At 45.5% G+C, this 15,074-nt stretch overlaps 1 protein-coding gene across 2 annotated transcripts in view; it reads right to left on the bottom strand.

Annotated features, from left to right (window-relative positions):
• Positions 1–15,074, bottom strand: part of LOC107151434 (cytochrome P450 2B4-like) — an 84,578-nt gene that overhangs the window by 62,664 nt on the left and 6,840 nt on the right. Inside the window, exons 2-8 of one of the 2 annotated variants that reach the window (XM_015496821.2) lie at positions 7,027–7,189; positions 6,734–6,883; positions 5,665–5,825; positions 5,123–5,299; positions 4,530–4,671; positions 3,149–3,336; positions 2,822–2,963 (exon numbers count right to left, since the gene is read on the bottom strand). In XM_015496821.2, the coding sequence (XP_015352307.1) occupies positions 2,822–2,963; positions 3,149–3,336; positions 4,530–4,671; positions 5,123–5,299; positions 5,665–5,825; positions 6,734–6,883; positions 7,027–7,189 (1,123 nt within the window). The remainder of the gene's footprint in view (positions 1–2,821; positions 2,964–3,148; positions 3,337–4,529; positions 4,672–5,122; positions 5,300–5,664; positions 5,826–6,733; positions 6,884–7,026; positions 7,190–15,074) is intronic. The other variant, XM_048790861.1, reaches the window with a different exon arrangement.

Here is a 15,074-nt window from a genome sequence, read left to right as displayed (position 1 = left end):
CCATTCTCTCTCTCTCTCCTTCCTCTGTGGTCTCAAGTTCACTCTCTGTCTCTAACAGACTGTCTTCTCCGCCATGATCTCCCTCTGTCCCTCTCTCTGTCTAGTCCCCATCACTTCTCCGTTGCTTAGCTCTGTTTCAGTCCTTACTCCTCTAAGTCTCTGCCTCTCCCTAAACTTAGGATGGGGCTACTAGATGGGGAGCTGACCTTCACCCACCACCCCATGTGTTCCCTGCTCTCACTGAAGACAGAACAAGGACCCTGAGGACCACATTCCACAGAGCCCTGGGCCACTGAAGTCACTGATGGAACTCATAAACAGGATCTTGTTTCTGGGGCCTTCCTTCCTCCCAAAACATGAGGAACCTGGATGTTGGGGTTTCCTTGGGTGGGACTTACAAGTTAAATCTGGCCGAAACCCCACTGAGTAAACTGCACAGTAACTTAATATTAACCAAAGGGCAACCAAACGGAGACCACATTCCTGGAACAAGTAACCAAGCCTCAGCCAGTCCCAGCGCTGCTCTTCAGCCAATCCCAGCGCAGCTTTCAGACAATCACAAGCTACCAACTGCTCAGACACGCCAAAGGCGGCCACGTGGACCAACCTTTGGACCAACCGAGCCTGTTTCTGCTATTTGGTTCCTTTTCTGTCTATCGCTACCTGCCCATGCATCTAGGTGGAGCTCTCTAAAGCTTCACCACTGCAAGATGTGGTCCAATTCATGAATTGTTACTTTGCTCAAATAAACTCTACAAAATTTACTTTGTCTGAAATTTTCTTTTACCAAACCAGAGTATAGAGTGGGAACAGGGCCAAGTGTGTCCAAGACTTTCCCCAAGCCGTGCAAGGCGGCCCATGCCTGTAATCCCAGAGGATGGGGGGCCTGAAGCAGGATTATAAACTCAATGCCAGCCTCAGCTACTCAGCAAGGCCCTCAGCAATTGAGCGAGACCCTGTCTCTAAATTTTAAAAATAAATAAAAAGGGCTGGGATATGGTTAAACATTCCAGGGTTCAATCCCTAGCGCGCGCGCGCACACACACACACACACACACAAAAGAACTTTCCCCAGCCCCAGTGTTCAAAGAGCAATCCAAACTCCTCTCCAGCCCTCAAGGCCCTTCCAAGCTGAGCTCCTCACACTCAACAATCCCTTTCCTAATCCATAGCTGGAGCTCCTTACAGTTGCTCTAATGGGCTACCTAACTCTACTCTGCTGTTGCCTCCACCTGGAACCTTCTTTCCCATAGCTGATCAACACTCGCCCACCAGGCCTCTGCCTGGAAACCAGTTTCTCAGGTGAGCTTTTCCTCACCTACCCACCAAAATTAGTATTTCCTACTTTGTACTCCCAAATAAGGCCAGATTATTAACCATAGTAACTGACTTTGTGCCAGGCGGTTCTAAGCGCCAGGCATTTAATAATTTAATAAGATCATTATTTGGGGACAACTTGATGAAAATGAACTGTGGACTATAAGTTTCCCGGAGTAGGAATTGCGTCTGTACATGATCTGGATTTTTTTTTTACGCTTTTATTGATGCATAATAATTAGGCATCATAGATTCATTGTGACATATTTATAAGTGCACATGACGATCTTGGTTTCCGGGACTTCTCTATACCTCAGTCCTCCCTCCCCCTGACCACCTTCCTCTTAATTACTCTTCTTTATTTATTTTTTAATTGTTGTATTATAATTATAGATAAAAGTGGGGTTTGTGAGTTTGTACATGCACAGAGCATAACTTGGTCAGTTTTATTCCTTCTCCTTTGCCCTCTGCCTTGATCCCCTTCCTCTGCTCTACTGGTCTCACTTCTGTTTTCATTAGATCACTTTTTATTCCTTTTTTTTTTTCCTGTAGTTTCCACATATGAAAGAAACATTTCACACTTGACTTTCTGGCTTATTTCATATAGCATGATGTTCTCCAATTCCATCCATTTATCCATTTACCAGCAAATGATATTATTTCATTCTTCTGAATGGATGAATACACCACACACACACACACACACACACACACACACCACATTTTCTTTTTCTTTTTTTGGGGTTTTTTTTTTTTTTTTTTTGGTTTTTTTTTTTTTTTTGTTACCAGGTATTGAACATTGAACTCAGGGGTGCATAACCACTAAGCCACATTCCCAGTCCTTTTTTTGTATTTTAATCACACACAGGGTCTCATGGAGTTATTTAGGACCTTGCTAAGTTGCTGAAACCAGCTTTGAACTTGCAATTCTCCTGCCTCAGCCTCCCAAGCTGCTGGGATTAGTCATGCCTTGCAACTATATGACATTTTCTTTATCCCTTTATCTGCTGACACACACCAAGGCTGGTTCCATAACATAGCTATTGTGAATTCTGTCATTATAAACATTTTTATGCATTTATAGCTATAGTATGCTGATTTTAGTTCTTCTGGATGAAAACCAAGGAGTGGGATAGCTGGGTCATATGGAGGCAATAGACTAGGGATGAAACCTCTCTGAGTTTGTAGCTGCATTATCTTAGCCCTTTATTAAGCACTGGGCTTGGAGTCATGCTAACAAATACTTTTTGATTGTTGATTTTTAAGAAAACGACTTTGCTCAGGTCTAGAGATTTTCCAACATTTGCCCAAGGACGGGCTTATCAAAGTGAGCCTTGGGACATAATGTCACTTCTCAAGTCTCCTCACAGTGTGGTAGTGAAGATGGAATGGGACAGTACAGGTAAAGCAACTGGAATATGCTGAGCCCTCACAAAACAAAGACCTATCATGTCTGATGGGACCTGCCCCTGGTGTCTGCAAAGGGATCCCAGGTCCAGCTTACCTGCCGAGAAGGGGATAAAAGCTTCATTCTTCTTCAGTGCCCCGTTGGCATCCAGAAAGTGGTCAGGGTTGAAGGTGTCTGGTTCTTCAAAGTAATGCGGGTCATGGAGAGCAGAGCTCAGGATGGGGTACACTTCAGTGTTCTGAGGAAAGGTTGAAAGATCAAGAGACAGTGCCATTTCTGGCCCCACGAAAAATAAGTAAAGTGATAAAACAAACAAAAACGAAAACAAGGGGCCCTGCCAAGAAACGCACAGGAGGTTGAAACTAGGGATTAAGTGAATCAAGGATGCCCACAGAGAGCAGACCCAAACCCAGCTGGGCTCACCTTGGGGATGAGGTACCCTCGGAAGACAGTGTCTTTAGTGACTATGTGGGGCACACCAATGGGGAGGAGGTCTCCAAATCGCTGAATCTCATAGATGACTGCCTCCGTGTATGGCATTTTGGAGTGATCATCGAGGGCAGGTGGCCTGTGTGAGCCAATCACCTGTGCAATCTCCTCTTTGACTCTTTCTGCACAGAAAAGGGGACCAATGAGCTCTGTTTCATCAGTGAGGCTGTTCTCTGTGGACTACTAAGCCACAAAATTCCTACATCAAGGCTCAGATCATTGATACCCTCAGAGCAATCAGCTGGGGGATGGGAAGAGGGAGATGCAACCAGAACTCTCATTATTTGAATTCTAATGAATGTGATGAGTCATCTCTCCCATGCACAGGTACCTTGTGTGTGCATGCACGCGTGCGCGCACACACACACATACCCCATGATTTCACATGCAATTTGAGATGAAGGACTACAAGCTAAAAAGCTGTCACACCCATCCCTCTAAAATGAATAAAAAATATCTAATATTTATCATGAGTGCATTACAAGTGAAGCACTGTGTTAAGTCCTCGGGAATAGAACAGTGGAAAAGACCAGTGGGTGAATCCTTGAAAAACTAGATAAAGAAATGGCCACCTACATCAATCCTATCAATAATAAATCAATGCCTAAATGTGAAGATTAATGAATGAATGGGCAAATCAATGAATGGATGATGTATTCAACTTATCAATAGGTGGATCAATGAATAAGTCCATTAATAAATGATTCTTGGACAAAAAAAATGAACACTATGAGTCACTAATCACATGAATGCTTAATTTATGAAATACATAGATGAATAAACTAGTGGAGGTATGCAAAATAATGGAGAAAATGAATGCATAGATTAAATGATAAATAAATGAGGGATGTATAAATGAATAATTTACTTAATGCAAGAAGGATGCACTGAAGACAATTTGATGGAATAATTAAGGAATGAGACTTAGTTCAGGGAAGGATGGGTGGATCCACGCCAATGAGTGAGCCATGAATCAATGACAACAGTTCACTCAACTATCATTGTCTGAAGGTCAACTCACTCATAAGTAAAGGAATGTGAATGTCCTTGGATGAATCATTGATGAAAGAATCAGGGAGTCTCAATGTATGTGAATCAATAAAAGGTTGGATAAATAAATGAAGGATCCCAGAAAACCTTGGAAGAACAAGTCATCAGATTCTACGTTCACCACTGGCCCACAGCACTGGCTCAGCGGGAGACCTCCTGAGCCTGCCCAGCTCCTGAAACAGCGGTCAGGGTGCCTCTCATCCATGGAGGACTGCAGCCCAGGAGGGGATCAGAGGACCTCCCCCACGCGCTCTCCCGGGCCCACCTGCCACGTGAGGGTACTTGAGCATGAGCAGGAAGCCGTAGCGCAGAGTGGTGCTGGTGGTCTCGGTGCCCGCGAAGAAGAGGGACAGCAAGGTAAGGGCGAGGTTCTTGTGGTGGAACTCGCTCTGCAGGTTGGACTTCTCCTGGGCCCAGAGGTGAGGAGAGGGAGGGCAGGTCAGGGCCTGGAGCCCACTGGGGACGCGCCTGCCCCCCAGGCCCCTCCCTCTGTCTCTGGGTCCCCCCCCCCAAGGTCCCTGGGTCTCAGCAGGGCCAACTGCGAGTCTCTCTCTCTCTCCTCCTCATGGCTCTGCCTGGCTTGGTGTCTCTCTCTGTCTCTTTGGCTTGTTTCTGGTTTTTGTCCCCAGTCCCTTCCTGCCTCTAAGGGTCTTTTCTCCTGTTTCTTTTGGTCCCTGGGTGTCCCCATCACCCAGCGCCCCTTCCCCTCTCCCTCTCATGTCAGTCCCCTCCTCCTTTCCCTGGTCTTCCTCTCCCCCCCCAGCTCCTCCCCCTCCTCCGTCCTTCCCGCCCCTCCCCCCTGCCTACTCCTTCCTCCAACCTCCCTCTTTCCCCCCACCTCCCCGCCCCAGGCCTCACTTTGTCCATGCGGAGCAGGTAGGCGTCGATGAAGTCTCTGGGGGCGCTGGGGTCCAGGGTTGCTCGGTGCTTCTCCACACTGTGGCCGATGAAGGTGAGGACCTCCTGCAGGTTCTCGTAGACTTGCCTGTGGGTGCCGGGAAAGTGCTTCAGGACGTTGGAGAATAATTCAAACACCTGCAAGAAGGAAGGGGCAGTGAGTTCTCCCCAGGGACTGAGCTAGCAGGTGGGGGGAGTAGACATCCAGGGGCCCAACACCTCTAGGGCGAATCTCTCTCCCCCCCCCCACCTTTGTCTTATTCTGCCTTCTCTCTTTTCCTCTCTTCTTTCTCCCAAGCCCTCCTCTTCTTAGTCTCTCTGGGACTCTGTTTCTGATCCCTGCTCACGGTCTCTCCCTCTCCCCACAACTCACATCCCTGGCCCTCCATGTGGCATCTACATTTCTTCCAACTCTAGGTGCACTTCTGTTCCCCAAAAGCAGATCATCCTTTCCCACGACCCTGACTGTTCCCCTCACCCCCAGCCACCTTCCTTTCCCAGACCTGGCCGGAGAAGGAGCTGATCAGCGCGAATGACTGATAGAACATGTCCAGCAGCCGCAGGAACTCCCGGTCTTTATAGTCGAAGCGTTCTCCAAAGACGATGGAGCAGATGATGTTGGCCGTGATGGACTGGAAGAGGAAGGTGGGGTCCACGAGGGCCCCTAGGAGGAGAAAGGGGCAGGTCACAGGTCACAGATTCCAGAGCCTGGGGACAATTGGCTGCTGTCCGTCTCTCTGGGATTGTCCACCGCTGCTCAGTAATAAAAGGTAAGAATATCCATACAGCGCCCACTTGCTAGTACAGCCTGTATCAGGCCTTATTCCAAGCCCTTTGCATATTTAGTTTTCACCAGAACATAGTAAAAAATACAATTCTATTATATCCCCCACACACTGTAGATGGACAGACAGGTTCAATAATTTATTCACGGTAGTTTCTCATTACAAGGGCAGAATTCAGACCTAGAATTCAGCCAGTGCTGTTGGCCACTCCCCTGCCTCTCTTCTGGGGCCCACCTCTAACTGTGTGACCTCCTAGAATCAAGTCCTTGGGGCAGGGCTGCAGAGCCGAGCTCCATCAATGCCTTGTGCAGATTTAGAAGCCCCAATGGCTACACCCCTCACTCCCACACCCAGGTAGTCTCTTCTCTCTACCCCGAGGGCTCTCTGGTCTTGCTTGAATCATTCTTCACTTGCTCACTGAGGCCTGTGCTTGGCAGGTGCAGTCCTGGTCTCTGAGACTGGGAGGGAGGGAGCTGGGAGCCCAGGAACCTCAGATGAGTGCTACCCCTCTCTTTGAGTCTCACCTGTTTTCTCTCATTCCTCTGCAGACTTTTCTCTGAGGTTTGTCTGTCCGTCCTTCTAATTTTCTGACTCGGTTTCTCTCTCTGCTTTGTTTTTTTCCTGCCTCTCAGTCTCTCTCTCTCTCTCTCTCTCTCTCTCTGGCTTTCTGTTTCTCCATCATTACTCTCTTTTTGTGCATGCATACCTCTCTGTCTTTCTGTTGCTGTGCACCCCACATCCCTCTCTGGTCCACTGTCTTTCTTTCCTGTGCATCCCTGGGCCTCACCCTTGGATTTCCTCAGCTCCTCCACCAGACACTGAGCCTCCTCCTGAATCCGTTCCTCAATGCTCCGCTTTCCCATCCCGAAGTCCCTCATGGTGGCCAGAGAGAATCTCCGAAGGGTTCTCCAACGTTCTCCATTGGCAAAGATCACACCTGGGGGTGTAGGAGAGGCATGGGTTGCAGAGGAAGTTGGAAGGAGTCGGGCTCTGTCCCCACCCCTTGTCCTCCCTTCTCAGACTCCCCTTTCCCAGGTCCCATCTTCCATCCCACCCCATCCCAGGGACTTCTGTCCTCACCGTATCCCTGGAAGACTGGATCAACCATAGATATTTTCCCCCTGCCAGAGAAATCCTCAGCTTGGTCCACCAGGGCCTCCCGTATGGCCTCTGTCCCACACAGCATGACCACAGGCCTTGGTCCCAGGTACACCGTGAACACATCGCCATATTTCTCTCGAAGCTGCCAAGCACATCCACACCAGGGTTGATGTTAGTCCGTGCACACCTCCGTTGTTAACCATGAAATGCTTAGATGCAGATTGGTCCAGAGGTGTCTCCCACAAGACCCTCCTCCCTCAGCCGCCAGCCCCCTTCTCAGGTTCTAGCCACTAAAGGGTCAATGCACAGTCCAGGCAGGTCCACTCTGATTGGTTGGGCCCTAAGCATCTACATGCTTCAGTATTTCTAATGCCATCCTGCCTGTGCCCTTGAGTCTGGCCACATCTCCTGCGCCTCTCAAAGAATCTTTCTGTGACCCAACTGCTTTCTGCCTCCTGACCATTTCCTAAGAGGATGACTCTGACCCACTCACTTGGCAGATGAGAAGGGTCTTCTAATTATGCTCATGAAATGGTAAAAGCCATCATACCTGTACAGCTTGGGAAATTGCTAGGCTGTGTCGTTACCCCCTTGGCGTCTATGGGAATTGGTCCCAGGACCTCTGAGTAATACCAAAACCCTGAGATGCTCAAGTCCCTAATATACAATGGCATAATACTTGTGTATATAGTCATCCTTCTGTATACTTAAGTCATCTCTAGATGACATATACCTAATGGAATGCAAATGTGTTCCTATAAATAGGTTGTATTGCTTAGGGAATAACGTCAAGAGAAAATGTCATTACATATTCAAAATGAACACAACTTTTTTCAAGTATTTTCAATCCACAATTTAATGGACCTGTAGATGAAGAAAATTCAGCTATGGAGGAAAACTTTGTTTATTAAAGTTGATCACATGCCTACTCTGCAACTTCATCCCTCAATACTTGCCCAGCAAACGTGTTCATCAAAAATATCAACCACAACATTCATAGAAGATTGCTTGACACAATGTTTATCAGTGTAGATATAGAATAAATCCAATGACAATTTCCAACAATTGAACATTATGCAGCATTGACAAAGAACAAACTATAGCTACAACCAATAACTTTGGAAAACTCACAGACACGTTGAATGGAAGCAGCCAGTCACAAAAGAAAAGTGATTTTACACTTACATCTATTTACATGAAGTTCAAAGACACAAAGAAAACCAACCCAGAATGTCAGAATAAGTGGAAGGGTAGTGACTGGAAGGGACAAGAAGAAGGTTTTCTGGGGACCAGCCCTGTTATTACTTGATCTGTATGTCAATGATATAAGTGTGCTGTTTGTAGAAATTCATTAAGTTGTGCACATTTTAGGATGAGTTAAACATTAAGAAAAAACTTGACTCAAAGAATCATAAAAATGGCCAGGCATGTTAGCACACATCTATAATCCCAGGGACTAGGGAGGCTGAGGCAGGAGGATTGCAAGTTCAAAGACAGCCTCAGTAGCTTGGTGGGGCCCTAAGTGACCTAGCAAGACCTTATTTCAAAATAAAATATATAAAAGGCTGGGGATGTGACCCAGTGGTTAAGTGCCCCTGGGTTCGATCCCCAGTACCAAAAAAATAAATAAATAAAGTAAAATAGAAATTGTTAAGTTTACTTTAAAAACATCTTGCATTGATCTGTGCAAAGCCCCCCCACTGACTTCTCTGCTTCTACTCTTATGCCCCTTGATACGGTTTCGCCATTCTCCAAGCCACAGCAACGCTATTTAAGTGTCATTTAGTTAATATCCCTGACCCTCTTCAAGCCCTCCAATGTCCCCATGCCACTGAGAATGACACCACAGTCTCCATCCTGGTCCACTCAGCCGCAAACCCTGTGGTCCCCCCCATTATCTGACTTCTTCCCCTTGCCCCTTGCTCGCCCTGATCAGCCTCTGTGCTGTCCCCTGAGCTCATTCCTGTCAGGTTCTTTGAACACCACCTGCTCCCCCTGGTGCCATACCTCCCTCTGCTTCTTTCAGGGTCTATACCAGAAACAAAGCAGGACCATGTCTATTTCCTGACCATGCATCTAAAATAATCTCCCAGCACTTTCTAAAATATCACACTGCTTTATGTCAATCATTGCTCATCTACCTAACTTCACCCTATTTTTTTGGTTAATATGTCTCTCCCTGTGGGATGTCCAGGAGCATAGCGACCTTGTGTTCCTGTTTAAGATGCCACGTCATCCATGCCTGGAATATCCCTCAGCACACACAAGGTGCCCTGTGAATTTTTTTACATATATATTTTTAATTTCTCTTTTAATTGACAAGTGAAGTTGTACATGCAGCATAATGTGTTGACATCTGAATACATTGTGAAATGGCTAAATCAAGCTCATTATTACCTCACATACTTATCACTTTGTCATGGTGGGAACCCATAAAAATCACCTCTCATAGCAACTTTTACCCATGCAATATATTGTTAGTAACTGTAGTCTCCAGGAAGAACAGAAGGTCTCTGGAACTTATTCTTCCTACCTAACTGAAATTTGTATCCTCTGACCAACATCTCCCCAGCTCCGCCAGCCTCTGGTAGTGTGCAGTCTACCCTTTATTTGAATGAGTGTGACACTTGTACAATCCACTTACCATAAGTGTGATCATGCAGTATTTGTCCTTCTGTGCCCCACTTATTTCTCTTAACATAATGTCCCCCAGTGATGGACACCTCAGACGACAGGATTTCCTTATTTATAAACATAATTTGCTCCATTTCCATCCCCAGTATTTTCCGTATCCCTTCCCCTCTCCGTCCCCCGATTCTCTTCCTCTACTAATCTTCCTTCTGTTTTTTGTTTTTTAATTGGTTCCTTATACATAAAAGTGGACTTCATTGTGATACATTCATTCATTCACACAGCATACAGTCATGGGGTCCTTGACAAAGATTCCCAAACATGAGCCTTGGAAAAAAGTCTTTTGAACAAAGGGTGCTGGGGAAACAGGATATCCATTATGTGGAAGAATGAAACCATATCTCTATCTCACCCTGCATAAAAATGAGCTCAAAGTGGATCAAAGGCCCTAGGAATTAGACCAGAAACCTTGAAATTGCTAGAAAAAAAAACACAGGGTCAACACTCCAGCATATGGGTGCAAGCACCAATTCCTTTAATAAGACTCCTTTAAAAATGCTGCACCTGGGTTGGGGCTGCAGCTCAGTGGTAAAGCACTTGCCTTGCATGTGTGAGGCACTGGGTTTGATCCTGAGCCACCACATAAAAAATAAATAAAGATATTGTGTGTTCATCTACAACTAAATATATATATATATAAAACCACTGCACCTGGGCCCAGAAGCACACTGTCTTTATGAGGCCCTACAAGAACCTGCTCTTCCAGGAAAAAGGTTCCATGTTTTCTTAATTATTCCCAATCTTTAATACAATGCCTTCTTGTGTCACTGCCTTCCAAGGAGACAGCTTGTTCCTCAGAGGCTCCCATCTGTGCCAGGTTAATGGGTACTGACATGACTTCTTTTTTTAATGTTTATTTTTTTAGTTTTAGGTGGACACAATATGTTTATTTTATCTTTATGTGGTGCTGAGGATCGAACCCAGTGCCCCGCGCATTGCCAGGTGAGCATGCTACCACTTGAGCCACATCCCCAGCCCCCTGACATGTCTTTACCACAACCCAACCCCCAAACTGGCTCAATCTAACAGGGATCTTATGGAGTTAAATTCAACTACAAAAAAAAAAGCACCATCAGTGGCGAAATTTAAAATGACAGAATGGACTTCAGGGGAAGAGATGTCTTCAAATAATCCTTCAATTCAAGGAAATTTCACCTTTATGTACAGGAGGGAGGAGGGGAGGAAAGAGGCGGGGATGGGGATTGAAATCAAATTCCTTGCATTGGGCTGGGGTAGTGGCTCAGTGGCAGAGCATTTGCCTAGCACCTGTGAGGCACCACATAAAAATAATTAAATAAAAATAAAGTATTGTGTCCAACTACAACTAAAATTTTTTAAAAATTCTTGCATGTATGATTTTGTCAAAATGAACCCAAATACTATGTATAATTATAATGTTCTAGTGAAAAATAAAAAAGTCCCCGGCCAAAATAAATAAATAAATAGATTCCTAAGAGCTCAAAAAATCGATAAATTGTATGGCCTTAAATTAAAATTTTTCTGTACCACAAAGGAAATAGTTAAGAAGGGCAGAGAGAACCTACAGATTGGGGGTGGGGTGGGGGGCGGTGGAATCTTTCCAAGCCAGGCTTCCAACCAGATTATATAAAGAACTCAAAAAGCTTAACACCAAAAATAATAATAATAATAATAACCCACTCAGTAAATGGGCAAATGATCTGAATGGACACTTCTCAAAAGAACAAATACAAATGGCCAACAAATATGCGAAAAAAATGTTCAATATCCTTAGGAATCAGGGAGATGCAAATCAAAACTGTACTAAGCTTGATCTCACCCCTGTTAGAATAGCAGTCGTCAAGAATAGAAATAATGATAATTGCTGATGAGAATTTGGGGGAAAAGCTACACTTACACATTGCTGATGGAACCATAATTAGTACAACCACTTTGGAGACCAATATAGAGGTTCCTCAAAAGACTAGGATTAGAACCACTATATGACCGAGCTAGCCCACTCTTTGGTATTTATCCAAAAAAAAAAAAAAACAACAACAACAATTCTAAAGTCAGCATGCTATAGTGATACACGCACACCAATGTTTATAGAAATGCAATTCACAACAGCCAAGTTATGGAAACAGCCTTAGTGTCCCTCATCAGAAAAAAAATTTTAAAGAAAATGGGAGATAGATATACATCTAGGTATAGGTTTAGGTATGGCTACAGATACACATACATATAATGGAATGTCACTCATCCGTAAAGAATAATAATATGTCGTTTGCTGGTAAATGGGTGGAACTGAAGAGCATCATGCTAAGTGAAAGTAGCTAGATTCAGAAAGTTAAGGGTCAAAAAATGTTTTATATGCAGAAATTAGAGAAAAATAAACAATAAAAGGGGGGATCTCATGAAAATAGAAGGGAGAATGGTAGAGCAGAGGAAGGGGATCAAGGAGAAGGGAGGAGGGACAGGACAGTGGAGCAACTGTGGAATGAAGTTGGCCAGTGGATTATTATTCAGTTAGTGAGTAAACGGATGAGTGGGTCAAAGTAAGAGTCATGGTGAGCACTTACCAGACTCCACCTCTAGGCAGCGTCCCATTTGACCTGCCTACCAACCGTGAGAGTCACACGTTTCTACAGGTACTATCTCATTTTATAGAAGATTCTAGAAGAGTTGAACTTTTGACACAAATCTACATCTCTCTGACTCCAGGAGGATTTGGGGGCTTATTAGGGAATGGAGAAGGAACAGCAGCACCTCCCCCAGTCCTTCAGATCATGACACACATGGCCGCGCTCTCCTTCCCATTCAGGTGGAGGATCCTGGAAACCTAGAAGATCCTGGGAGGGTCCGTGACAGAGCTTTAGGGGCTCTGTGAATCCTCAGGGTATTATACAAATTGTGTGTGCACAGCCTGGGTTATTTTGGTTTTCAACCATGGGTCAAGCCTTGCTTTGTGAGTGGATTAATGTCATTATCATAAGAGTGGGTTTGCTATAGAAGTGAGTTCAGCCACCTCTCTTGTGGCTTCTGCTAGAGATGACACACAACTAGGCCCTGCCAGATGCCTGTCCACTTTGACCTTAAAAGCAGAGCCCTCAGGCCCAGTCACCTTACATGCCCCACCTCTACACGGTTGGCTTGGGACTAAGTTTTCATCACATAAACATCGAGGGACACATTCTGACCATAGCCTTGCACCACTGGCCCCAAGGGACTACTTCATGTGCCTTCCACATTCAAAACAGATTCATCTCGTCCCAGTAGCCACCAAAGTCTTAAGACTCAAGGCACAATTTACCCTGAGGCAAATTCCCCTCCAGCTATGAGCCTGTGAAATCAAACTAAGTTATAGATTTCCAACTGCAGTGGTGAGACAGGCCTAGGGAAGACATCTGCATTCCAAAAGATAGAAATAAGCCAAAAGAAATGGGCAGCTGGTCTCAAGTAAGCCCTAAAATCAACAGGGAGAACACCATAGGACCCCTGTGATATATGGAAAGCAATTAAAATGAAATCATATGCACTCAGGGCCTCTGCCTATGTGATAAAAACCAGTAAGGGGGCAGGCACTGGGTCTGTGGCAACCCTTCCTGTAGCAAGGCCAGCCAAGGAAGACCTGTGCTTTCATGCACTTATTCCTTTACTCACTCATGTACACATATTTACTGAGCACCTTACTGTGTTCCAGGTACTATGAGCAGCACTGTGCTCAGATATGTTAGTCAATTTTTTGTCACTGTGACAAAACACCTGATAAAAACAATTTAAAGGAGGAAATATTTATTTTGGCTCTTAGTTTCAGAGGTTTCCATCCATGGTTGACTAGCTTCACTACTTTGGGCCTGAGGAAAGGCGGGATATCATGGCAGAAGGGTGTATCAGAAAAATGCTGCTCCACTCACAACATCTAGGAAGCAGAGAGAGAAAGAAGTTGGGAACAAACTATAGTCCCCAAGGACCCATTCCCTTCTAAGCCCCACCTCTTGCATTTTCCACCACCTGCCAATAATGCCATCAAAATGTGATTCTATCAATGTATTCATCCATTGATGAGATCGGAGCCCTCGTGATCCAATCATTTTCTAAAAATCCCACCTCTGAACATGACTGCATGGAGCATCAGGCCTTCAGTGCTTGAACCTTTGGGGGACATTCCAGATTTAAATCATAACATTTTATCCCTGGCCCCCAAAATCTCATACACATTTTGCAATGCAAAATGCACTTAGTCCCTTTCTAAGAATCCACAGAGACTAAACAGTGCTGGCATTTCCCAAAAGTCCAAATTCAAAAGGCTACTCTGAGGTTCAAGGCAAACTCTTCTCTGTGAGCCCCTATAAAAAACAAAAAGCAAGTTCCATGCTCCCGACACCCAACGGTGGGACATGCATGGGTAAGCACTGCCATTCCAAGAGGTCAGGGTGGAGGCCCAGAAAGCGAGGGCTGGGGCCAAAGCACAACTGAACCCCAACAGGCAAACACTAACTCCTGCAGCTCCACGTTGGATACTCTGGCCCCATGGTGATAGGAGGTGTACCCCCAGGGTTTGAAGAGCTCCACCCAATGGCCTTGCTGGTGGCAGTCCACATGGCCTCTGTCTTGGGTGTCTCTGCTCACCGCCAGGTGCTTCCCTGAGCAAATATTCTGCATTCCCGTCCTCTCCGAATTCCTGGGATCTGTGCTGGCTTCACTCTCCCAGCTTCGAGCGTCCCCTCTTAGGAGCTGCCCACAAGGATTTTGATCCTGTCCCACACTGCCTGGTCTCCTAGCTGAATAACACAGAACATTGGTGCTGAGAAAGAGGAAAGCCTCTATGACCCTATAACTCTAGCATTCCACGTTCCTAAAAAGCCAGCACCAATGTTCTGTGTTATTATATGTGGATGACACCCAGGTCTGCTCTGCTACCAGAAGGAGCAGTGGTAGCCAGACCCCCTTGGACCATTTCATAGTGGCCTCTAAATGCCTGGATGGTTGACACAGTGAAAAGGATCCTGGGAAACAACTTCCTGGTGGCCCTGTGGGAGCTCAAAGCAAGCTATTTCAGAGGAGTTTACACTTTTACACCCTTGAGGCTGCAAAGGGGGTTGAGGGGGTCTGGCCAGTTCCTGAGATACCCTCAAAACATCTTTTCTATTGTTCAGCTGCAATGTACTTGGCTTCTTTTTAGAGCAGCCAATCCTTGAAGTGACCACACTTTCATTGGCCCCAACTTTATATGGACTTCTTTTCCAACCAAACTAAAGATTTTTCAGAATCTTTCTGCTCTGCTTCTTGCTCTCAATTTGCATAGTAAATATAGCCACAAGCAGCCAGCAGTCCACATGTTGCTGCCTGAATGCTGTACTACCTTGAAATTTCCT

Source organism: Marmota marmota, unplaced genomic scaffold (assembly GCF_001458135.2).
Source record: "Marmota marmota marmota unplaced genomic scaffold, marMar, whole genome shotgun sequence".
NCBI classification, from domain to species: Eukaryota; Metazoa; Chordata; class Mammalia; order Rodentia; family Sciuridae; genus Marmota; species Marmota marmota.
The sequence above is the reverse complement of the archived record's forward strand: the minus strand, read 5'-3'. Positions and strand labels throughout refer to the sequence as shown.